Source organism: Portunus trituberculatus, chromosome 22 (assembly GCF_017591435.1).
Source record: "Portunus trituberculatus isolate SZX2019 chromosome 22, ASM1759143v1, whole genome shotgun sequence".
Lineage (NCBI taxonomy): Eukaryota > Metazoa > Arthropoda > Malacostraca > Decapoda > Portunidae > Portunus > Portunus trituberculatus.
In genome coordinates, this window is record NC_059276.1 from 142,749 (window position 1) to 170,123 (window position 27,375).

At 40.4% G+C, this 27,375-nt stretch overlaps 1 protein-coding gene across 16 annotated transcripts in view; it reads left to right on the plus strand.

Moving 5' to 3' along the window:
* Positions 1-27,375, plus strand: part of LOC123507349 (ankyrin repeat and zinc finger domain-containing protein 1-like) — a 360,722-nt gene that overhangs the window by 73,862 nt on the left and 259,485 nt on the right. For 8 of the 16 annotated variants that reach the window (XM_045260124.1, XM_045260119.1, XM_045260123.1 and 5 more), the window contains one exon: positions 21,476-21,679. The exons of 2 other annotated variants lie outside the window; for them this stretch is intronic. In XM_045260124.1, coding sequence (XP_045116059.1) covers positions 21,476-21,679 — 204 coding nt within the window. Of the gene's footprint in view, positions 1-15,448; positions 15,580-21,475; positions 21,680-27,375 lie in introns of those variants that run through there. 6 more of the 16 variants (XM_045260133.1, XM_045260125.1, XM_045260121.1 and 3 more) reach the window with 2 other exon arrangements.

Here is a 27,375-nt window from a genome sequence, read left to right on the forward strand (position 1 = left end):
CTTCAAATGCCTCAGATTCTACCACATTATATCTTGACTCAAATTCATTACACACGCAATAACTTCATTGATAACACTATTTCTTTCTTCACTTAAACTTCTTCTAATGTTCCAGATTTCTTCACAATATTCCCATTTTTCAACTCAAATCATGCAATTTAAATTCAAAGATAAGATACATCCTGACACACCCTACAATTTACCTTCCAATAAAAACAACACCCTACACAACCTATTCATAACCATTTTTCCTTTATGAAAATATGACACCAACATTTTCTCTGATTGCATTACAAGTGTCTGGCTACACTTACTGGTCTTGAGATAAGCGGCACTCCATTTTTGACCCTCAGGCCTGACAGCTCTCTCTCGCTGTCGTCTCTCGCCTTCTCCTTGATGTTCTCGGCTTCTCTCTCCCTCTCTCTCTTACACCTCCTAATATACACGTGTTGCTTGACCTCTCGTCCATATCATTTACTTCTGGTGACCTCTGATTATCACCAGATATGGGGAGAAGGTTCCAGAAGCTTCTTCTTGTAATCTACTGCTCGTCTCCGGCTGTGTTTGTCTAGTCATGACTCACCGCCTCTTGTTGTTCTCCTCGGTGGTCACGGGCCTTGTTATCTGTCAGATTAGTGATAGCATTTTGTAGTCTTGGTACCTGCTTTTGTGTCTCTCATGTTTCTTCATGTATTATTCTCCTTCTTACTTCCATCTTCATCTCTTCATTCTTGCTATCTTCTTTCTTGCGTATTTAATTTCTTCTCGATTTCCATGTCACAACAATGCTCCCTCCTCAAGATCGTGTGTCCTTGCACGACTGTTAACTTGGCTGTGGGTCATTATCTCATCCGGGGATGTGGTGTGGGGTGTGGGTTGGGAAAGTCTGGTCCCAGCTGCTAGAACCAGGGGAGTCTTAGATGTGGCCCCTGTCCATGCTCAGGACACCAGGTTGACCTCTCAGCCAGCCGTATCATCCAGGTCCCAGGAGGCTGATGCTTTTATCAGGAACTGTAGGTTATCTTTCATTGTGTAGAGACAAGGTACCCATCCTTAACTGCTGAGAAGGTGTGTATTAGCAGTATTCATAAGTTCACAGTTAAGAGACAGCCTTTGTGGAGAAACAAAATATAACATTCAATTTGACCAGCAAGGGAAATCAACCATTAATCATATTTTCCCATATTCGCATTATAAGCCAGCAGTTTCTTTTCAAATTATTCTCAATATTCATATTATGCAGTCAGAACACTTATAACTATAAGGAAAGAATGAAGGGAGATCATCCTGCCCACATCATAAAAGGTGTTGGCTGGAATTTCTCTAAAAGTAGTCAATAGTAGCCAAGTTGATAATGCAGTCACTTCTACATATCAGCATTGAGTCAACTCATCCATCTTTACTCTCTTGGGAAATTAAACATATCAATCTGCTCTCAAATAAGATATAAAGGGAACAACTATACACTTTTAGAAACATGTACACTGCTGGTCAGAGTGGAAGGTGCATAAGGGATAACAAATTCCATGCTGACCAAATTTCATTCATCCCTTCTTAACTCCTAAACACATGGCGGGATTCCCTGTATGTCACTATATGACAACTCTGCAGCTCTAGTTGTCAAAGTAGATGATATGTTTCCTTAGCCAACATTCGTCTGTGGTTTGTTTGATTGCATTTGAATTTTCTTTCACCCTCCCTCACGGGCCCTTTTTGTGAATGCATGAGCTTACCATTGTGCCCTGTTACTACTTATTATGGGACCTAGGAAACTAATTAGTAAGGCCCAAATCTCAGTCATTTGTGCCTCAGTGAGGGAGAATAAGTCAAATCAAGAAACTGGCGCGAACACTGGCAAGGGTCTCAGAATTGTTCAACGTTGGACCAAAATTTATCGTGAGGGAAGAAGAGACGCTTCGCCACCACCTTACAAGCCTGAAGGGCAGTGTGAGCCAGAGAACTCTGAACATTATTCGAAGACAGCTTTAGGCCAACCCTCCCATACACAGCAAGTAACTTTAGGCTAGGAACCCTCTGTGCTGGGTGGGGTGAATGAAAGGCGTGTGCGGAGGTATGTGAAAGGCGACATGGGATAATGGAGTTGTCGCGCAGTTTCAAAACCTTGCTTCAGTCATGATTACCTTAACAGTAGACAAGCAGTTTGTGTCTTAGCACAAAGATTGGGACTTAGGTAAGTGTCATAGGATATGTTGGTCAGATGAGGCAAGTTTTCAGATTACAGACAACCAGAGAAACCATGTGTACCGTAGACCCGGTAGTAACCGTAACGATTCACACTACACAACACACATTAGAATCCAAATTCTATGATGGTATCGGGTTGTTTTTCTTACTATGGTCTTGAAAAATTAGTGTTTTTGCCCTAAGAATGTTCGTATGAACCAAAATAACTACTTTGAGCTAATTCTAGATGTGTTAGATGAGTGTATGGAAAAAATGCAATGCTGATATCTTCATGCAAGATGGTGCACCGTGCCATACGGCAAAATTAATTGTTGACTAGTTTGATTTCTGCAATGTCAGCCTTTTAAAACCTTGGGCCACAAGTTCCCCAGACCTTAACCCTATAAAAAATCCCTGGGCGTACATAAAACTGAAGCCAAAGGAGAGAGATACCTCCTCCCTCCCACGCGTCCAAGCCACTATTCAGGACATATGGGACAATATTAACGCTCAGTATCTCCACCACCTGGGTGATTCACTTCCCAGGAGACTTTAAAGGTGAAGGAGGCATGAGGGCACCTTATCAATCACTAGTTTAGGTGAATACCCTCATTAAAACATATTTTCTGTGTCATTAATCTTCATAAGATGTCACAGGTACTGCACTTTCCACTCTGACTAGCAGTGTACACCTTCATCATTGTTTTCATCACATCATAACATAACATCAATCTGAACTACAGCAATGAATTTATTGACCAACATAAATTTTTGTGTAAAAAATTACTTATTATATTTTGACACAATTTTTTCATCATCTCATTTTTTTCTGAATCATCTTAAGGAGCAAATTCTGATCTTTAAATACATGACAATTATTGTTAATAAGTTAAGCACAGCACTCTCTAGTTTCAAGATAACATGAACCCATTTTGTTTTGTTTTATCTCAATCTTACTTTATCAAATACCACGATTTAATTCTGAGTTTGTGTTGCGTGCAATGTTCCTTTTTTTTGACAAATCATCATTTTTTTTTCTCTGATCACTTTTAACAGTACTACTACTGGACGAAAATATCTATATCGTGATGTTTTTAGCATTTTACACGAGCTCATATGATCTTACAAAGGCACAAAATTTTCCATTCAATATCCACATGAATTTAGGTGTTATACCTAGTCATCAAGGAACTAATCGCTGTAAGGTAAGCCAACAATCTGATAAGGGAACACTATAACCTTCCACCGTCAAATACAGCAAAAATTTTGCTCATGACTCTTTATCGCATCTTGCTTACAATATAATGACTTGAAATATGTTTCTTTTCTCATCTTACTCATCATCAGACATTTCAGTGAATTCTCTTTTGTATAGTTATCCGTAATGTTAATAAGCAATTACTCTTTCTTGTTTCACCTTGCAAGCTTTCTTTATCTCACTTATTTGTGCCTTTAAATATCTGTATTTGTGCCTCTAAATATCTGTGTTTCTTGTCCCTTGGGCTAACATACCTTACCTCCCTTATATGTCACTGACTGATTGATGTGTGTCCCTCCTACCAGACAGTACCATATCTATCATACACTTTCACTGGTTTCAATCTCTTATCCAATTTGCTACCTTAATTCCTCCTCTTATACAATATCATAACAAAAAAATCTTCATTGATACACTTAAATATCTACGTGAACCATTACACTGCTACCACATTTTCCAATAAGTTTGTCATGTATTCGTGTATTGCATTTCTCTGCGACATCTCACATCAACAACAAAAAGTAAATTCGGTTTCAAATGTATTAATATCCTGAATGACTGTAGCTAAACTGCTATACACACTCTAATCTCTTCAGTTTTGCCTCTTTGGACTTTACTGATATGTTTCTGATATCTTGCCCTTCCTTCCTTATGAATCACCACATTCTCCTTTGACCTATCTGACTTTCACCTCCTGACACCTCAAAATTTTACATCTTTTATTCTCATCAACTCTACATACACATTTTTCACATAACATTCCTCAACATTTTTTCCAGCTTAATAAAGATATAATTTAGCAAACACATATCGCAGGGTAACCCAACATTTATTTATCTAATCAACTTCCAGTGACATACTATAAATTTCCCTTTTATTTATACTTGCAATACATTTTCTTTTGTATCTTTGTGACTGATATTTTCTTTCTAGTTCCTTTCATCATTTCTGTTTTCCTTGTGGCTTTAATATTTTTATTATTCTATTTCATTTTCATTATTATTATTAATATTATTATTATTATTATTATTATTATTATTATTATTATTATTATTATTATTATTATTGTTAATTTTTACTTGTAGCTACAATATGTTTTTCTCTTTCTTTGCGACTGAATATTTCTATTTATCTTCCTATTCTTTTTTATTTACTATATTTATAATTTGAATTGTTCCATTTTTTACTAGTCTTTGTGGGCCCACTTCTTCATAATTATAATCCTTGTGTTGTATACGCTCAAAAACTCTTTTCCACACCTGGGTAACTTGTCGAAAAGAACATCTGAGGTGTCCCCCTTCATTCTGAATCGGCTCATCCCCAGACAGGAATTACAAATTTATCCTTCGCATTTTCCTCTCCCCTCCTTAAACAATATTACACCTAGACAGAGTAACTTATACACTGCCATGCCCCTAGGCCAGCAGGAAGTGTGCAAGTTCGCTAGGCACACGCGTATACAAGGATCATTCACCTTTATCTGACGTGTCAGTTCCTAGGAGTTATATAATGCATATTTACATTTATTTCGCAACATCTGACTTTATCAAACTCAACTTGAACACGTTCAACATAAGCCAATCACTTCAGAAGCCACACCTGTATGTTTTACATTTTTCACATCTCTTATTTCATGATTACTCTATTTTGATTTCCTTTCTCACTTTTCCAATATTTTATCTTCCTTATCCTCATTATTTTTCTTTTAACTACACTCGACCCTCAAAACAACGAACCTCCCATCAACGGATTTCGGAAACTACGGACAAATTCTGGAGTCCGGTTTAATCTATGGACGAATATTAAAATGCGCGCGATTGTCTGTTCCCGGGAAATTATTGTCCGGTAGGTGGCGGGTCAGTTGCGTCATCAGCTGTTGGCCGCCATGTTTTATCTTTAGTCTGTGCGTTTATTAAACTGACCATGCTCATGTCATCTATTTCAGGTTATTTGTTGTACTTAATGTTTTGTAATATTGCTTGAATGATTTCTTAATGATTACACAGTATTTTATGTACATTTTATAGTTTTTTACATACTTTTGCAAAGAACGGACTTTTGCAATCTACGGACAGGGTCCGTTGTTTCGAGGGTCGAGTGTATCTCAATTGTATGTTACGGCTTACAAGACGCACTTTTTTTCCTAAAAAATACCCTGAAAAATACTAGTGCGTCTTCCAAGACGAATGTTGTATTGTACGGCAACATCCAACCTCAAGTGAGCTTGGACACTTAACCAATAGCAACCTGGATTTGTATGTTGAGTCATTACATTAAAAATACGGTATACGTTACCCATTATTTTCTAACACATAATTTCCCTTCCTTTCATAATATGATTTCAGTCAACTGCTACAGCTTTACCTCATTTTCTCCTAGTATGCATTTCATTTCCACCACAAAATTTCCACACAATTTTTTACAGATATCCTTTTCCATACTTCATTTCAATATATTTCCACCATATCAATATATATATTTCAACATACTTACCACTACCAAGATACTTATTTCTCTTTCTTCACTATTTCAATACCACTATCAACATCTGAGTTTCACCATATCTTCATGCATGCATCTGTATTCAATATACCCACAATTACTAATATACTCGCTCAATATATTCACTATTTCCAATATACTCATTTCACAATTCCTTCCTAATATATTCATTCTCTATACTCATAAATATTAATGCACTCATTTCGATATTTCTTCATGCAGCATTCAATGTCTCAATACTGTATACAATACTCATAATCATTATCATTGCAGCATGCCCAAATATATATTTCACATCAATATTTCACTTTATTCAAGATTCATCTCCCTTCATTTCTGCATGTATCAATCTATATTTCACATCGATATTTCACTATATTCAAGATTAATTTCCCATCATGCTTCAACTATAATATCCTCACAATTATCAATATTCTCACTTTATCCTCATTTTTCATGCATGAAATACACACAGCTATCAAGATACTCATCTCACTAGTACTGCAGGCCTCAGTCTATATTCTCTACATTTTATATTCACAATATATATGTCTCACTATATCTCCAATATATATATTCACTATACTCATTTTCCTCATGCTTCAGATAATTATATATTCACTATATTCATTATCTTCAGCTTCAAATATATCCTCACTACGTATACTCATTATCTTCATACTTCACTCTAATTACTCAAAATATTCACCTTATCACATTTTCTGCATATATTCACTACATCCTCATGCTTCAATATACACTCACTATATTCATGTCATCATATCACTCTCAACATATTAATATCACCATATATCTATGCCTCACTTCATATACTCAATATATTTTCTTCACCAAATATTCTCAATATTCCCTTTTCACTATATAACCAAGCTGCAAATATATACCAACTATGTTCATGCCACCATATCTTTCTCAGTACAATAATTTCACCATTTATGCATGCTTCAATATACTCACTATATCCAAATATTCTCAATATTTCACTATATCATGCTGCAATATATACTCACTGTACTCATTATCCTCATATATACTCACTATTATGCATGCCTCAATATATTCAATATATCAAATATTCTCAATATTTCACTATATCATGCTGCAATATATACTCACTTTACTCATATATACTCAATATTATGCATGCCTCAATACTCAATATTTCACTATATCATGCTGCAGTATATACTCACTGTACTCATTATCCTCATATATACTCACTACTATGCATGCCTTAATATACTCACTATATTCAAATACCATCAATATTTCACTATATCACGCTGCAATATATACTGACAGTACTCAATGTCATGTCACCACATCATTCTCAATTTAATAATTTCACCACATCTAGGGTTGCCACCCGTCCCGTAAAATTCAGAATCGTCCCATATCTGAAAAAAAAATGTTGCGTCCCGTATTGACTCAATACGGGACGCGGTTTGTTCCGTATTTTCCCGAGTGCCCACTGTACCTCTCTGCCTGTTGTAACTTGTGCCTCTCTTGCACGGAACCTGAGTCCCTGACTCCTTGTCGAGTGTCGTTACGCCCGCCTGCTTCCCTCAGTGCTCAGTGAGCCACTGAACATGACTAATTGTTTTCTTGACTACTCCTTTACTGACTACTAAGTGACTCCAGAGGCTAATGTGGTATGTGAAATCATTTAGTTGGTTTTATTATTTTTTGTATAAGTATTCTATGCATTTTTCAGGAGTTTGGTTCTTTAAAAACAACCGTTTTTTTCCCGGGCTGCCAGAATGCACGCCTGGAATGTCCCCGGTAGAGGTGTCCCTTATTTTATTTTGTAAAAGTTGGCAACCCTAACCACATCATATATGCATGCTTCAATATACTCAACACATTTACTTCCACAAATATCTTCAATATTTCCATCTCACTATATATTCATGCTACACCATATATATTCAGGATAATCATCTCACTATATACTCTCATATCACCATATTATCATGCTTCCATCTTCTCAATTATTTGTTTCACCATTTTTTCATGCATTTATCTCTACACCCACTATACTCAAAATTTTCACTATACCCATCTCACTGTTTCTTTCTCCATCATCCCTATTTTTCAATAATCACCTTTCATGCAGCATTCATTGATTTGTATTTTCACTACTCTTTTTCATACACCAATCTATCTTTCTCTGATTTTCAAATAATAATTTACACATCATATTCCATTATTCATGTTTATCTACATAAGATGACCTCATTATAACATTTCTCGCCTTTGAATATACATCATTTCGATGTCAGCTTTGGCCATTAATATAAATTTTACCTATTTCAGGTATGTTAGATTTAGCTTGTGACCACTACAAGTATTTCTGACGTTATCTAGAGTTTTGACCGCCATCGTTCTTATCAAGATACTCTTCCAAAATCTTGATAATTCTTCTCAAATAATTATTGCCAAGTTTACTGTAAATAAACGCGGGATGTGGGCCAGTTAAGCAGTACGTTCTTCTAATGCCTCGCTCTCAACTACTCAAAATATAGACACTTCTCGCTGTTAAATGTATGTGCTTCTGGCGATTTTAAAGACATCTTTCACCTCACCTTGTTAAAATCTACTCTCCTTACGTTACCATTTAGCTTTCTCTATCACATGTAAACGTTCTTTGCAATAAAAATGATCAACATATTATCACTTCCAATATGATCAACATGTTTATTACCTTTCGTGAAATATAATAATAATTTTGGTAACATTTAGCTACCTTTCTATACTCATTTTGTTATTCCATAATGCTTAAGTTCTTCATTTACATACTCCAATACTTTACAATTTTCTGTATTACTTATTAAACACAATAGATACTGTTGTGAAGGGTCTGGTGGTGCATTGTGGTGTGCCTGTGTGGTGTGGTTTGTGGTGATGGCGGGTCCGTTGGGCCTTAGGTGAGGGGAGAAGGATGAGTAGGATCAGGAACAGGAGCTGGGATGGAAGCCTCGATGGGTGTAGGTCGAGGAGCAAGGGTGGGGGCAGAGGTGGGGGTTCTGGGTGTGTGATGGTGAGTGAGGTGTAGGGGAGGAGGTTGAGGGTTTCCTGTTTGGAGGATGAGTGTGATTTAGGTGCAGGTTTTGGTGGGCGAAAAGTGCCCGAGAGGATGCCCCTCATTTTTCGTTGTATGTCCAAAAGGGAGTAGGCCCCGTCATGCTGCAGTTCTTGCAGCTGCACTGCCTGGAGGCAAGCCGAACACTGTTTGGAGGTGGAGCGGTGGCTGGGACCACAAAACAAATGGTGGTTCTCCCTGACACACCTGTCAGTGTCATGATATCCAGTACATTTCCTGCAGCGGGCACATCCATTGCAGGAAATGTTGCCGTGGCCAGACAAGAGGCAGCGGGTGCAGCACATGACTGGGAGAGTGTGGGGCCTAACATGTAGACCATGTTTCCTATGGCCACCCTTTCAGGGAGGGGACCACAGAGTTTCAGGCGTATGGCCAGGTTTGGGACAGTCTGTCCGTCCTTGTCATGGTCTGGGAGGCGTAATGCATCAACAATCTGAGTGGGGTAACCGTCTAGGATGGTTACCTGTGTCATTATGCCATGTTTAGTCATGTCAGGGGAAATGGTAAATTTTACCAAAGTCATAGGTAGGGTCATTGTCGGTGGCCATCCAACATTTGACAGGCCACTCCCCCAGTCGGGTCACTGACTCTGGGGCCTACTCCAGGTGATTGAGGTTGGCCACCTCAAACTTGATTCCACGGCCACCTCCAATGATGGCCAAGGTTTGTTCAATGTACTTTTTGACGAATATTGAGCCACACACAGCCCTGGATACCTTGGCTAGGTGGATGAAGCATCTACAGTACCCTCCCGAGTTTAGCGCTTGCTTTATTCTTAAGATATAGCGCCAAACTTGAGGATCGCTAAACTCGGGGTATTGAAAACAATGTAAAAACGCTTATTCATTCTGGCCCGGGACGAAGCAGATTTTTTTTCCTCCCCACTTTACTCCCTTATTTCAAAATACCGATAAATTGGTGGGTGTATTCAGTTTCAGTGAAGAATGCTCTTGTTAAGACGAAAAAAACTGGGATACACACTTTATTGAAAAGAACAAAAAGAGAAAAGAAATAATAAGAACTCTAACAGCACATAATCTCACTCTGGGGCATGGTCCGCTAGCGCAAAGCCTTCAAATTCATTTCATCGGCATTGAATATTTGACGGAGATCGTAACCGCCGTCCTCAGTCATCTGTTTCAAGACACCAATGAAACTTTCCACCTCTTCTGTAGATGCGTCTGCTGCTTCACCCAGACATCGTGCCCTCTTGAACGAGTGTCTTTTTTTGAACCTTGAGAACCAGCCATTACTAGCAGAGAAAGGTGGAGGATTGTCAATGTTTAACTTACGTGCCACTGCAGCATATATTTCTCTTGCCTTCTGTCTTACCTTACCAGAAGATATGCACACATTTCGGTCATTTTGTCAACAATATATTTCTTCAAATAGTGTTCTGTTGTTACCATCAACTTGCTTGTAGGATGCGTGATGTGAGCAACTTGAATCACAGAGCTCCCTCGGCGTCTTTCAGGAAACGCGTTTTATTTCCTTACGTTTCGCTCTTATTCCTCTAACAGTAGACTCACTAATGTTGAACAAGTTTCCAACGGCAACAGGTCCCATTCCAGCATCAAGCTTATCCAACACTTCGCCTTTTTCCTTCATGTTTAACAGTCTTTTCTTCTTACCTTGCCTCTCTGGCCTGCTTCCTTTTGCCGAAGTAGGTTTCTTCGAGCCACATGCTGCAGTGCCTCCTTTATTTCCTGACATCACAATTAATTAGCTTGCATATAAGAACTATCAAGATGCTGGTGGAAGAGGGCTAAGGACGCGTGCACATGTGGTCAGCTCAGTCAGCCAACTGCAGGAGTCTTGGGGCAGCATACGTGACGCCGCCAGGAAGTAAACACGACCGATACTTGTCAAAGCAGCTCGAAACTCGGGGCGATACAGCGCCAAACTCGGGATGGTAAGAATTTAGGACTAAGCGCCAAACTCGAGGATTGCAAAACTCGGATAGCGCTAAACTCGGGAGGGTACTGTACTTCCATCGAGGGAGTGACTTAGCACTACCTGCTTACGAGTGGGGGCTGGGTGTGTGGACCCAGTAGACTCAGCAGCACGAGGAGGGGTAGAGGCAATTAAACATGTGTAGGAACAGGTAGCACAATCCATAGCAGTCTTTGTGGATTTGTTTGTCTTATCAGGTGATGGTGTTCTTGTACGCTTGATGACCATGGTGGAGTCGTCCATGTGGTCATCTGGTGAAGTGGAGCCGGTGCTTGCAAAGTTGGCGCCCGGCTGGACAGCTGTTTTTACCAGAGGCATCACCTCCATAGCGTCATCCAGCTTGTCCTTTGTTTTTTCCACTGTATGCTCTGCTGGTGGCGATGCTTGAGATCTGTGGGTGAGGGAATATTACTGCTAGTCGGCACGGAGCTGCTCGGAACCTACGTCTGGTCAGTAAGCTGGCTAGCGTTTTTATTTATTTTTTTTTTCCCAAGGTAATTTCTGCCACCTTGGAGTGTTTGCTCCTTACCAACAGGAGTACATTTAAATGTATATATTTTTCTTTGGAAATGTTTTCACTTATTCTATTTTACTTACCCAATAGTTGTATTATGAAATTATAGAAATTAAAGACAAAGAAAATGTTAGTAAAATCATGTTTTATTTAATATAATTAATGTCAACATTTTGTAAGCAATGCATTTGAGCGCATGAAGTAACGAACAGGATAGGGGGTGTCAAAGCTGTTCGTGGAGCGAAAATTCGTTAAGCAGACGTAATTTTCCCATAGGAAATAATGGAAATAGGGGGAGATACGTTCTGGGCTGGTCCCCAACATACCACATGGGTTAAAAAAAGAATTATATATACGTTTGGGAGCATATTGGGCCACCGGTGTACCACTACTTTTATGATGTCATATGAGTCATTGGAAGTTAGAGGAGCAACGTACAAATTCTCTCACATTTTCGCATTTATGTTCACAAAACAACATTTCTATTAGCTTTTTGCAAACCTTGCTCCCAAGAAAGGATTGTTTTGTAATACATAAAGTGAAATCTTACATGGAATACCAAAAAATAAAGCAGAGATGAGCCACAGACGAAGCGGGAGACTCGCGGTGACTTGGCTGCTTCTTCTTCTTGTGACTCTTTTAGCCTGCGTGTTGTCTTTCCTCATGATATTTGTTTCCACTCCTCTATTGCCTGCTATAATGGATATCATATCTTAGTATTCATGTACGCTCATGCCACGAGGATAACCTTGACTCCGTGGCACTCAATGATAGTGAATTACTAATGAAATACCGTGGTATTTCATTAGTAATTCACTATCACTCAGTGCCACGGAGTCGAGGTTATCCTCATGGCATGAGCGTATATGAATACTAAGATATGATATCCATTATAGCAGGCAATAGAGGAGTGGAAACAAATATTATGGGGAAAGACAACACGCAGGCTAAAAGGGTCACAAGAAGAAGAAGAAGCGGCCGAGTCGCCACGAGTCTCCCGTTTCGTCAGTGGCTCATCTCATCTCTGCTTTATTTTTTGGCATTCCATGTAAGATTTCAATTTATGCATTATGAAATAATACTTTCTTGGCAAGGTTTGTAAAAAGCTAATAGAAAGTTGTTTTGTGAACATAAATGAATATATAAGACAGTAACATCACCTCCAGAGGTGGTGTTCCCAGCAACCTCAGAGCAACCTGAAAGCAACCTTGTCACCGTCCCTCCAAGCGTTCATGGATGCCATTTCGTTGCAAAAGGTTGCTCTGACGTTAAAGAATCTTGGATCCAGCTCCAGGAGCCAGCCAATTACAACGAAACTACCGCGTTCGGTCCCTCACCCGGCAAATTCAAACCCAAAAAATTCGCTAAGATGGATGTGGTTGTACGTTTGCAGATTTTTGGTCTAACTTTATATAGTACGTTAAACCAGAAATTCGTTAAACGAACATTCGTTAAGCGGAGTATTACTCTACATCAAATGCAATGTAAGAACGATGACTTTTGACAGCCCTAAATCGTTGACCTTAAGCTAAGCACTATTTCGGCCCTGGCTCACAGAGACAGTCTCTTACTCCACCACCATGTTTTACAGGGGACTGACACTCTGTAGCAAGTAAGAACAATGTACTTATATAAATACTGTAGTTTATTGCTATTGAATATTTTATTAACACAAACATAATCGTTTTGTAATGATACAATTATGATTGACTGCTCAGTGCTGCCATCTAGTGAAAAACATTCCCTTTGAACAGCTGTTTAGGTGCAGAATTTTATAATATGATTTTGTTTTGAAATATTTTAGGTTATTTTAGGTATAATGGTTTTAGCTTTTGTATCAATAAAATATTCTTTAGTAATAAACTACAGTACAGGCAACCCCCGTTTAACGAAGGGGTTACGTTCCTAAAAAACACTTCGTTAAGCGAAACTTCGTTAAACGAACCGATTATAACAAGTTTAACCCCTGATTTGAACTTCCATTGAGAGTAAGCAAAGCGAGAGTGCATCATAGTACAGTAAAATGTTTAATGAAAGTAAAGATTATGAAGTTAAACATTTAGGTAGTTTAATTTAAGTCATTATAATATACACTAAAGTATTTATTGACGTAACTTTATAATGTTGATGATCTTAACTTTATGAAGGGAAGAAGAGTGAAACGGGAAAGACACTAACCGGCAACCTGTGGAATGTAAACAAAGTGCGCATCATTGTACTGCATACAAAACTTATGTACCACATTTCCACAAGGCTTTCCAATTTATCCATTGTAGAGTCACAAGTTCAGGTGGTTCTTTTAGCTTGCAAGGAAGATACAGTCTCACCAGCCTTCTTAATAGAGTCTGCTGACTTGAAAATAGAGACAGTTTAATATGGAGTCAAGATGGGGGCCAGCACTGCTATAGTTTTCTGGCCTCTCGTATCTGTGAGTAATAACTAGCTTCACTTGGAGAGTAAGAGACTTCCTGGTCTTCTTACAAACACTAGGCCAATTGCAGGCCTTTTTGGTTGTAAGTTGAGCTAGGGAAGACAAGCTGCTGCTGACGCTGTTATGTTTTGACTGGGGAGTGAGTGTTGCGCGTGTTGTCCACGAGAGGCTTGATCTTGATCTTGATCTTTATTCTATAGGTGTCACAGGATTTTTCCTGAGGCAGGCCTTAGTACCAGCAGCTCCTGGTGTATTCAAAAGCCTGTCAGCTTGCATGATATGGTGAGGCTTTCAAATTTGAAAAAAAATTACCTGGATAAAACTTCGTTAAAGCGAGTTTGGTGTTCTTTAAACGAGCAGATGGTAGTAAAATGAAACCTACGTTGTAGCAAAATTTCGTTGTGTGAACCTTCGTTAAATGGGGGTTGCCTGTATTTGTGTAGGTACGTTGTTCCTCCTTACTTGAGAGTGTCAATGCCCGGCACAACATGGTGGAGGAAGAGGCCGTTTCCCTGACCGAAGAGTCATATCAGGAGCTTGGAGGTAGCTAATGCAGCATCTTTTCCACTCTACATTTTTTCCTTGGTGCACCTTTACCACTTTTACTTGATGATGCATCCACACAGTATTTAGCATAATATTCTAGCAGCTTATCTTTTGATTTACTGATATCCGAAAGAGTTTACTCGGCCACACCATACTCCTCATAAACACTTGCAAGTACAGGCAACACCTGCTTAACGAAGTGGTTACTTTCCTAAAAAAAACACTTCGTTAAGCGAAACTTTGTTAAGCGAACCGATTATAACAAGTTTAATCCCTGATTTGAACTTCCATTGAGAGTAAGCAAAGCGAGAGTGCATCATAATACAGTAAAATGTTTAATGAAAGTAAAAATTATGAAGTTAAACATTTAGGTAGTTTAATTTAAGTCATTATAATGTACACTAATGTATGTATGTATGTAACTTTATAATATTGATGATCGTAAATTTATGAAGTGAGGGAGAGTGAAATGGGAAAGACACTAACCGGCAACCTGTGGAATGTAAACAAAGTACACATTGTACCGCATACAAAACTTATGTACCACATTTCCACAAGGCTTTCCATTTTATCCAGTGTAGAGTCACGAGTTCAGGTGATTCTTTTAGCTTGCAAGGAAGATACGGTCTCACCAGCCTTCTTAATAGAGTCTGCTGACTTGAAAATAGTAGACAGTAGATGGAGTCAAGATGGTGGCGAGCAATGTTATTAGTTTTCTGGCCTTTCTCATGTCTGAATAATATCCAGCTTCACTTCGAGGGTAAGAGACTTCCTGGTCTTCTTAGGAACGCTAGGCCACATTGCAGGGCGTTTTGGTGGTAAGTTGAGCTAGGAAAGACGAGGTGTTGCTGACGCTGTTATGTTTTGAGTGGGGAGTGAGTGGTGCGCGTGTTGTCCACGAGAGGCTTGATCTTTTTCTTGATCTTTATTCTACAGGTGTCTCAGGATTTCTCCTGAGGCAGGCCATAGTACCAGCAGCTCCTGGTGTATTCAAAAGCCTGTCAGCTTGTGTGCTACGGTGGAGCTTTCAAATTTGGAAAACATTACCTGCAAAAAACTTCCTTAAAGTGAGTTTGGTGTTCATTAAACGAGCAGATGGTAGTAAAATGAAACCTTCGTTGTAGCAAAATTTCGTTGTGTGTGAACCTTCATTAAACAGGGGTTGCCTGTATTTTTTATTTCTTTTATTTATATGTCCTGGCCTATAGTGCCTGTAGGCAGCTTGAGGATTAGAATTGCTGTTAAGCCTCCACCCATTAGTGGCACAGGCAATTTCATTTATAGTGGTACCCATATTAGGGCCCATATCACCACTCAAGTGCATCTTTGGTGTAACCACCTAGAACCTGGGTATCATGGTGACATGTAGGTACCTAGCCATTTGGCAAATGATAAAGTATCAAGGCGATACATGGTGGGATTCGAACCTATGTGTGGACATCTGCCCGATCCCACTCTCACCACCTTGTACACTATGCCACCGCCTCCCTTACTCTACCTCCTTTCTCTAGTTTTCTTATCAATTATACCTTTTATTTCACAGTTAGTGCCACTCATGTATGCCTAACACCCTTGGAAGACATAATTAAGAATTCTAAGGTAGTGAAAAATGCACAGGCTTGCTCACTGATACTGGACAACACATAGTGTTCACTAGTGTTGGCTGGACTTGTTTTCAACCACCTGCAGCATCTATCGGCCATTTCTGGAAGTGTGTGTGGTGTACATTTTTGTAATTTGTTTTTGGCCGTCTGGACTCAAATTACCATTTAAATTATTATCTGGACACTGTCTGGATTATCCAAAATCCAGATAAATGAGGTCTGGATAAATGACAGTCGAGTGTGTGTGTGTGTATATATATATATATATATATATATATATATATATATATATATATATATATATATATATATATATATATATATATATATACAAGTAACTTGATTTACGCGATAGATGCGTTCCAGGAGGCATCGTGTATATCAAGATTCGCGTAAAACAAACTTGTAATTCTCATAAGAAACAATAGATAATAGGGGGGCTGCGGCATGTGGTCCAAAAAAATTTGTACAAAATACTTTTTATTTGGCTAAATTAACATGTTTTTATTATTTATCATTCTAAATACTAGAAGTGTATTTAAAGTAAAGGGAAAAGCAAGAAATAATAAGAGAAAGCAAAAAAGATTAAGAGAAAATAACAAAGCAAAGAATGCGTAAAGACAACACTCACTGCGTCACTGCCTTCACCACTCACACCATAGTCAATCACCATCTTCCTCTGAGCTTTTTCACTTTATCAAAATCCACTTATCAAAAATAACCCCACTATATAAAAGTAAAAACTAGTAAAAAATTAAAAGCAGGACATCAATGTCTTCATCCCTCACAAGCTCACGCTGTTGTCCACCTCCTAGTCAAGGATGTCATCATCCACCTGCACTTCCTCTGCTTCTTCTACTTCCACGGAATCGTCCATATCCTCTTCTGGTACTACATCTTCCAGTGGTGTTTTCTTGAAAAACTGCAGCATGGTGGTCTGGCACTTTTTCTTGGAAAATTCTTTTTTGCATCACTGTGTAGCAGAAAAGTGCATCCATGGCAGCGGAGCTCCCACCTATCGGCCAGCTGCAGAACTCTCTATCACATAGTTTGAAATTGTGTCTGGCACTTAATTTGAAAATGTGGTTGGGCCAAATCACGTATAAGCACACCGGTTGCGCAAATTTAATTAATTATGATATTTTTTCGGTCGCGTATTAACAAAAACGTAAATTAAACACGTGTAAATCAAGAGTTACCTGTACAGTCAACCCTCGGGTATCGCGACTTCGGCTATCGCGTTTTATTGCTATCGCGCACCCATGAAAAGCTGCTAAAATTTCATTATCGCGACCTCAGATGCCTGCTATAGCGCGCCCCGCCATGACGTCATGGAATATCTGAGCGCTCATTGGCCAAAATCGCCTTCCCGCCAAGATCAATTCGGCTATCGCGTTTTCGGCAATGGCGCGGCTATTTCGGCCCCAATTGGGCGCGATAGCCGAGGTTAGGTATATATATATATATATATATATATATATATATATATATATATATGTATGTATAAATTAAACTATTTTTTTCTAATCCTCATTTTAAGAGGTAGATGAAAATGAAAAATACAATAGTTAACACGTTACTTGCGGCTGGCACTGTGGCGAACTCTCCCTCACTGCGATTGAAATAAATCGTTGTCACGTCAGTGTGGCTCCTTATGTTAGCATGTCCTTTGTTTTTCCCATACTCCCTTTCTGTCTGACGTCACGTCCTTCCCCTCAGTCCTCGCTCGCTGCCGCCTCAGGCAACACGCTACGCCTCCTGCCTCTCGTTTCGCTCGGTTTACACTTGTTGTGTATTGTGCTACCGTAAATACACTTTCATAATGGACTCAGGTGTCTCGATGCTACCCCTGTTTTACGACAACCCCTGTTTTACGACAACTACCACATCCTGCCAGCGAAGTGAGAGGAGGTGAGTGAAGTCTGGGAGAACACATGAACGCACTGGCAACCTCAAATTGTTTGCCCACCGGTGGGTCGCATCGCATACCGTGAAAAATCTATGATATTACTGCGACCCACCGGTGGACAAACATTTTTTTTTTATTTTCACAGCATCTCTATATGTATTACTATATACTTTCCATTGCTGACAATTTGTTTAAATATCTTTGTCTGTTTTGCTGACTTAGAAAATGCACCCGAAACAATTTTATGGTGGATCTAGTTCAACAGAAGAAAGGGAAGATAGCATTTCCTATTAGAAGCTGAAGGATCAAAGAGAGAATCTGGAAAGAGATGTGTAGGGTGTTATGAAATAATATCCACAAACGAAGGAAGTAAAATAGCATCAGAAAGAGCAAAAAAAGCATTTACTTTCTGCAGCTTGTGTGATGGCAAGCCTTACCTATGTCTGTCATGCTTTGAAACAAAACATTCAAAGTAAATAATGGAAACATGTAGCAGGTATTTTTTCAGTAAATTTCTTTCTTGTTTCATTACTTATGTATATAAGTTATGAAGTTTTTGAGGACCACCAATGGTTCCTTTTGCTAGTTTGTCCAATTGATAGGAAAATTATGAAAAGATCAATAATGAAAATTACTAAAGCTTGTCAAGGAAAGTCCAATCTGTTTCAATTATTTGTCATAGAAATGTTTTATGTTCTGAAGTGTTTTATTACATTTATGAGAAAAATTATGAAAACAGGATGATTTTTCATTTAATAAAGAGAATTTATGCTCTCCTGAAGGAAAAAATGCATTATATATATTTCATGTATTAGGAAAATAGTATGAAAAACACTATTTTTTCATTTATTTTTTTGTAATTGTAAAAATGAAATAAACTTCATATTATTTATCAATAAGTGTTTACTATGCCCTCCTATGCATACTGTTTATTGCAATTTTATTATATAATCCAATTTTTGTTAATAGTAAGATAGAAATGTGATATCTATGAAAACTGCTGTACGACCCACTGGTGAGTCGCATCACAACATTGGCCAAACGCTGGCGACCCACTGGTGGGTCATATCGCAAGTAACGTGTTAACTTGAGAAGACCCCTATCTCTGACACAACACAACACTATGAATTAGCAGTGATGTCCCTTAAGGATTCTCTTTGTATTATTTATTAGTAATCTTCTTAACCAATCTTCTTGTCTTATCTAGCCCCAGAATTCCTGACTTTTGATCTCTTCATAATTTTTTCATTAGGACAGAGGAAACTTAGTAATATTCAATGCATTACAACTCAATTTCTTCATCTATTTACTCAATATAACCTTCCAGATAACTATCCTCCCTCATCTTCAATGATCAGCTCTCCTTTACTTATAATGCTAACTGAAAACTTCTCATCTTATCCATTTGCTAAAGCAGTTTCTATGAAGTTTGGCATTTTGAGTTGTCTCCACCAGTTTATCCCATACCCTTCCCAGCTACAAACTCCATACAGCAGCTTTAATTGTCATTATATATAGAAAATACTCTTTATGTAAAACTTTTTGATATGGAATTGACTCTGTGTTATCAACTTCGTTCCTCTAACTTATCTTCATCAGCCTCTCTCTCTTGCTATCTTCTACTGCTATTTTCATGTGAAATGGTCTTTAGATCTTGTTAACTGTAACCTCACTGCACAAGATTTTCTTCTTTTCTTTCCCATATATATATATATATATATATATATATATATATATATATATATATATATATATATATATATATATTTATATGGGATTATTCCACCACAGACTCGGACTTAACAGTCACATCAAACACAAACATCCACCCCAAAGATAGGAGGCGTCGACTAACGACAGGACCCAGTACTCGGACACGAGTGGGAGCCGACGATATATATATATATATATATATATATATATATATATATATATATATATATATATATATATATATATATATAAATTACTTTTGGCACTATATTGGGCCACTGGTGTACCACTACTTTTATGATGTCATATGAGTCATTGTAAGTTACAGGGGTGACATACAAATTCTCTCACATTCTAGCATTTATGTTCAAAACAACATTTTATTAGCTTTTACAAACCTTGCCACCAAGAAAGGATTGTTTTGTAATACATAAAATGAAATCTTAATGGAATACCAAAAAATAAAGCAAAGAAGAGATGAGCCACAGACGAAGCGGGAGACTCGCGGCGACTTGGCCGCTGCTTCTTCCGCTTGTGACCCTTTTAGCCTGAGTGTTGTCTTTCCCCCTTATATTTGTTTCCATTCCTCTATTGCCTGCTATAATGGATATCATATCTTAGTATTCATAAACGCTCATGCCATGAGGATAACCTTGACTCCGTGGCACTGAGTGATAGTGAATTATTAATGAAATACCGCGGTAGCAGGTAATAGAGGAGTGAAAACAAACATCATGATGAAAGTAACATGCAAGCAAAACGGTCACAAGAAGAAGAAGAAGCGGCTGAGTGGCCACGAGTCTCCCGCTTCGTCTGTGGCTAATCTCATCTCAGCTTTATTTTGTAATATTCCATGTAAGACTTCACTTTATGCATTACAAAACAATCTTTTCTTGGGGGCAAGGTTTGTATAAAGCTAATAGAAATGTTGTTTTGTGAACATAAATGCATATATAAGACAGTAACACTACCTCGAGAGGTGGTGGTCCCAGCAACCTTGATAGCAACCTGATAGCAACCTTGTCACCGTCCCTCCAAGCGTTCATGGATGCCATTTCGCTGCAAGAGGCTGCTCTGACGTTAAAGAATCTTGGATCCAGCTCCAAGAGCACTAGAGACAGCCAGCCAATCACAGCGAAGCTACCGCATTCAGTCCCTCCCCCGGCAAATTCAAACCCAGAAAATTCACTAAAACGGATGTGGTTGTACATTATGCGGACTTTTTGGTCAAACTTTATATAGTACGTTAAACCGGAAATTCGTTAAATGAATGTTCGTTAAGCGGAGTATTAATGTATTCTCAATCGTCTGTCAATTATTATGTTTAACTTTTGAACTCCCAACCAGCTTCTGTATTTCCTTTCTGTATTTCCTCTTGTATCACATGAACTCTTTCAAGAGGGAGATTTCCAGAATTTTCTGTAATATTTCAGTTTTGACTGCTTTTGGGAACCAGTATCTTAGTGGGCAATTTTTTTTTCTATAAGATTTATTGCCATTGGCCTGTCCCCTCCTACACAAGTGAAATAGTAGTAGTGTTTATTTAGTCTATACTTCCCTTTTCCTTCTTATATTTTACAGAATCTGAAAAAAAGGTCTTCCAACCAGTTATGCCCTTACTCTTATTTATATTCATTATCAGTCAAAAGAGATTTGCTTCATAAAAGATTTTACCATAGGTCATCTATTTTACAGCATTATTTCTTAAAAGACCGTAAAATCTTGGTTGCTCCTCAGAACATTGTTCCCTCGGCCTGCCCCTATTCCGGCCCAGCTTGCCTTCCAGTCAGATGGAGATACGTTGCTCCCACTGTCAAACTACCTTTGCTGATCGGAAGGAGCAAGTCTCTCACTATCACCTGGATTGGCACCGCAACAACCTACGTCGTTCATTGGCTGGCAAGACTCCGCTCACTGAGGACCAGTTTTGGGATGAATCAAGTAGGTTATTAAGTATTACTAAGGAGTTTTTTTGATGGGTAAGGATTTTTTTTATTATTTTTTTTAATATTTATTCATTTATTTTATTTATTTATTTTATTTTAGATAGAGCAAAATTTTGAGGTAAAAGTCATGCTTGGGGATGTAGCTGCTTTAGTCGGCAGCTCGGCGCATCAATCCAGCCTCATCTAAGATAGTATTTACGTATTTCCAGAGGATCTCATGCACCGTGATTGTTCTTTTATCATCTTCACACTATTTACTGACCTATTTGATTGTCTAAAGAAATAGAATTTTTTTAGTAAAATCCATTTTTATCTACATACTTACCCATAATTATTAATTATTGCTTAAACACCCCCACCCCACAGCAAAGTTACATAATGTCCATTCGCTCACAAGAGAACAACGAAAGAAAAGAACTTGAGTCCCCCTTTCCGTTCTCTAAGAAAAGGTGCACGGACCGTTTTCTACAACCCCTCGGTACCAGCCAGCCTTCCCCCACAATTCACACGCTTCTACTCTAAAAAGCTCAAAGAGGGGAGGGAGGAAGGGAACATGAATTATAATTAACCCCTTCAATACCGGATGTGTGTTTTGTGACACGTGCGTGTCACGGTTGAGTTCACGCGCCAGGAACCGAGCGTGCTCCCCGTGACACGCACATGCCACGGTTATAAGCTGTGTGTATTGAGGGCTCTCAAGGCCTCAGTTTCGGGGTTATTTCTACCCACGTGATGGCAAGTGTCTGTGTTTACAAACATAAGGCTGCAGCCATTCGTGGGACGGTTTGAAACGTCATAAACTTTGATCAATGAGTTATTGTCAGTGCTGTGACGTAATTTGTGAAGAGAAATCATCATATTATTTTTTTTTATACATCATATTTCCTGACCTACGTATGGCAACACATGCTTGTCGAGTGCCGCAATGCGACATTCTCTAGCTTCTGTTCAGTGCTGCCTGAAGTTTTTTTGTGGTAGCACGTGCGGATTTACTTCGCAATTATGGATATCTGTACAACTGACTGTGAAGATAAATATGATGGTGGGACAATAAGTGAATCTGAGGGTCTGATGACTCAATGGAAGGTGATGATACTTTGTTTGATCCTGAAGCTATCAGTGATGTAGAGAATGATGCTAGCAGCGGCGATGAGAGTATTGAGACGTTGTCCACAAGCAGTGGCCTGTCATGCAGCCCTCCTGCCTCACCCCCTTCAGCTGCTGGTAGACAAACAGATTTCACACTTCTTTCAGACCCATTCTCTGACACCAGACCTAACCCTCTACCTACATATAACACTGATTTTCCTGATGTACATCTTAGTATTATTCTACATCATGAAGCCACTGCTATGAGTGCTCTAGACTGTTTTCAGTTATTCATGGGGTAAGATGTGATTATTGTTCTGTGTCTCTGGACCAACACACCTGCTGCATATTTTTTTCGAGACTATCCCCACATTAGTCCTAAGAAATTTATGGGTAAAAAGTGGTTTAATGTCAGTGAGGAAGATATGTATGTGTACATTTCATTGCAGCTACTCATGGGACTAACACATTTACCCAAGATATCTGACTATTGAAGTACATCAGCACTGTGTCAGGGCCCACCTGTTTTCAGAGCTGTTATGAGTCATAATAGATTCTCTCCGATTATTAGATTTGTGTGGTTTTCACACCCTGATGATGCTGTCCCAAGGATGCCTATGACAAGAATTCATACTTATTTTGAGTTGTTACGTGCTAAGTGCATGGAATTTTTTTCTGCAGGTGAAAATTTTGCAGTGGATGAGTCACTGATTTTGTTCAAAGGCAGACTGCACTTCAGACAGTTCATAAAAACAAAGCGTAATCGCTTTGGTATGAAACTCTTTGCATTGTGTCCTAGTGCTAGTAATGCAAGAGGCTACACCTGGAATTTTTGCTTATATACACCTGCAATGTATGAAGAAATGAGACAAGACCCACGGCTTGCTATCCTCAGCAAGTCTGAGCCTGTTCCTGTGCATCAATCAATGCACTCACTTCTGAATCAGGGAAGGCACATTGTCTTAGACAACTGGTACTCTTCCCTTCATCTGGCTGAATATTTGTTGACCAAGAAGACTCTAACTACTGGGACCATTCGGACAAACAAAGGTGTGCCTGATATTATCTCATGCCAGAATCTTCAGAAAAAGCAGTCTGTATTTGGATGAAAAGAGGATGTGCTGATCGTCAAATTTTGTGACAGAAGATTGGTCCACGTTATCACAACCAAGTATACAACAGGGTACAAAGAACAATCATGTCATGTCAAAGGGGGGGGAGGGAGATGCTGCAGAAGCCCCTGCCTATTCTTCTCCTGTAGATACCAGAGACCTGAGACAAGGGACTCCCCCACATGAGCACCCCACCCGTGCAGAGAGGCATCGCAAAACAGAGTCATCTCTGGAGGTGGCATCACAAAAGGGGCTCCTTGGAAAAGATGACCTGGCTCCATCCACCAAAAGGGGTCTGCAAGGCATTGGGGAGGTGGAGGGACCCGCCACCAGGGTGGATCTGAAGCTGCTCTCCAGTGTCTCTTCAGGCACCACTGAAGGGACCGGGAATGAAGGCGGCCACCTGGAACCAGCCTCTCTAGTGATGCCAGATGACCCAAGAGAGACCTCCACAGCGACACCGGGGGAGCTTTGTCCTCAAGGAAACTCCGTGCCACAGACCGAAACCGGCCGATCCGCTCTGGGGAAGGAAAAAATCAGAGCCCTCATGAAGTCCAGTACCATGCCCAGGTACTGCTTCCTCTGGCTGGGCACCAGGTCCGACTTGGATAGATTGACCTGAATACCCAGTCAATCGCACAAATGGGAAATAGCTTGGATGGCACTTGTGCACTCCTGTTGAGACAAACCTGTGATCAGCTAGTCATCCAGATAGCGGAAGAGAAAAATCCCGTGTTGATGCGCCCATGCGGACACTGGAACCATGATTTTGGTAAAAACATGAGGAGCGGTGGTGAGGCCAAAACACAGAACCCTGAATTGGAAGACTCTGTCCCACCAAACAAACCGCAGGAACTTGCGAGAACGAGGGTGTATTGGGATTTGGAAATATGCGTCTTGGAGATCTAGAGAGACCATCCAATCCTCCACTTTCATGGACTCCAACACTGAAGCCACTGTCTCCATTCGAAAGGGGCTGACTCTTAAAAACTTGTTCAGGGCCGAAAGGTGGAACACCGGTCTCCAACCCCATGTTACTTTCGGAACCAGGAACAGACGTGCATAAAAGCCTTCCAACTTGTCCACCACCAGCTCTATGGCCCCTTTGTCCAACATATCCTAAATCTCTAGGTCTAGGGCCGTATGATGAACGGACCCCTCTACATAGGCGGCAAACTCTACAGGTCTGGAAGCCAATGGAGGGGGATGAAGAAAAGGGAGTACATACCCATAATGCAGGGTCTTCACTACCCACTCCCCTGCCCCTACCTCCATCCGCACTCTCCAGTGATGCTGCAGGCAAGCACCCACAGGAACCGGAGAGCCAGAGTTTTCCCTAGCGCGACCTCCCTCGGCCTTGGGAGCCTCCACTGTGAGCCTCCCGGGGCGCGAAAGGGGCCCCCTGTGGGGGAGGATCTGGTAACAGGAGCCAATGGAAAGGGTCTAAGAAGGAACCCTCTCCTCACCTGCCCTCTTACTCTGTTTCCACGGGGTATCCCGGCTGAACCCCTAACTGAAGAGGTCAAGCTCCTAACCAGAGAAGAGAGAGCACGCTGTTGGGAAGCCAAGTGTTCCGTGTTCTACACCTTGGCCACCACAGATGGGTCAAATAGAAAATAAAAAAAGGAGAAGACAAAAGCTGGTGTTTATCCACATCAGAAAAGGAACCAGGCAAGGCATCCACAGTTGCCTCTCTCTGTAACATATGAAGCCGACAACGTAGTTCTTCTGCAGGGCGAAGAAAATCTCTGTTGGCCCTGGCCAGAGAGGATAAAAAAGCCAACACTTCCTGCTGTGTGCCTGAAGAGTCTTCAGCCCAAGCAGCCAACACCTGATCTATCCAAGAGGCGATGTCGGACATGGAACCACACACTGATTCCATCTGAGCCAAGACACGGGTGGAAACTGACACCATCTGGTTCCCCCCCTGCCTAAGACCACCCAACTCCTCATTAACCGGAGGAGGGACCCGAGAGGCCCCTTCGGGTAAATAAATTTCACTGACACCCTTCTTCCAAATTCTGGGTAACTGGAAAGGAGATAAATTAGGTCTAGGGTCTTTCAGAGCCTTACCTTGGGATTCCTCCCGAATAGCCTGGGCCAAAAGAGATTGAGGGATAGCCAAGGAGGGATGGCGAGCCTCAACTGATCCTTGAGCTCGCTCAACCCCCGTGAGAATCGACGAGGAAGGAGCTTCAGGAGTTGGAAGCTGTTGAAAACTCCTCACTCTATCTACAAGTTGTAGAAAAGAAGGATCACCCACCTGAGGATTAGACACCTCCTCCTCATCTTCCTCATCTGCCTCATAAGTGGACTGGGGATGTTCAACCAGTCTGGAAGCTGAGGATCCTGGAACCAGATTGCTGCTACCAGGAACGGAAATAAAATGGCTCACCTTATCAGACATCTCTTGGGAAAGTGAATGGTCCCCCTGAGAAACACCACTGCAAGGGAGGGTATGGTGAGTAGTTCTGGTAGATGAGGTCAAACTAACCTCAACAGTCTAGTCATGAGGTTTGTTGGTCTGCAAACCCACCTTAGGAATGGCACCAGCGCGCAAATCCTGAGTGGGAAGAAAAGCATTAGCCAACCCAGCTCTTGATGGGCCAGGGAGGGGTTCAATGGAATCTTCATTATAAGAACCGTGGTTGACTTCCCTGGGGAGAGACAAAAACTGGCTGTCCCACCTTAGGGCATGGTGACAGCTGTCCCTCCCGTCACTACCATCATCCTCCATGGGGTGGGAAGACAGCTGGTTGTCACGCCTTAGGGCATAGTGACAACTGTCCTTCCCACCACTACCATTGCCCTGCTGGGGGAAGGAAGACAGCTGGTTGTCACGCCTTAGGGCAAAGTGACAGCTGTCCCTCCCATCATTGTCAATGGTAACGCCATAACCAGGACATCCTTTGGCAGTACCTTGGCTGGTCTTAAAGGGCATGGGTTGTTTGTCAGACCTTTGGTTGTCATCTCCTAATTCTCTGGGAGGGGCAGAGAGGAAGTGCCCTGGGGCATAACACCTGCTCTCCACCTACATATCATGGGGAGAATGTTGTACTGCCATGACCATAGGAACCTGGCAGTCACCAAATCCACCCCCAGAACCAGCGAGGGCCTTCGTCAGAGCAACTGGCATCTCACCTGTATCAGTAGAGAGAACTGGAACACCAGCTGCTTGTGTTATTGTTAAAGCGGCTGTCGCCGGAACCATCTCAGCCACGGGACAGGCTGCACCATCTGTTTCCTGAGATCGAAGGTCCATCTGATGGATAGGAGACTGAAACCCAGAAAAGGGAGAATCCTGGGAGGAGGTAAGAAAAAGGGACAGTCTATCCAATGTCTCCTCCATTTTACACATACGTTTGTATAGTTGTTGGGAACTCTGAGCCTTGCGATTCCCAGGTGAGGACTTCCTCCTTTCTCTATGCACCTCAACATTCTCCAAAAACCTGAGAAACTCATCATGAGACAAAGAAATGCATTTTTCACA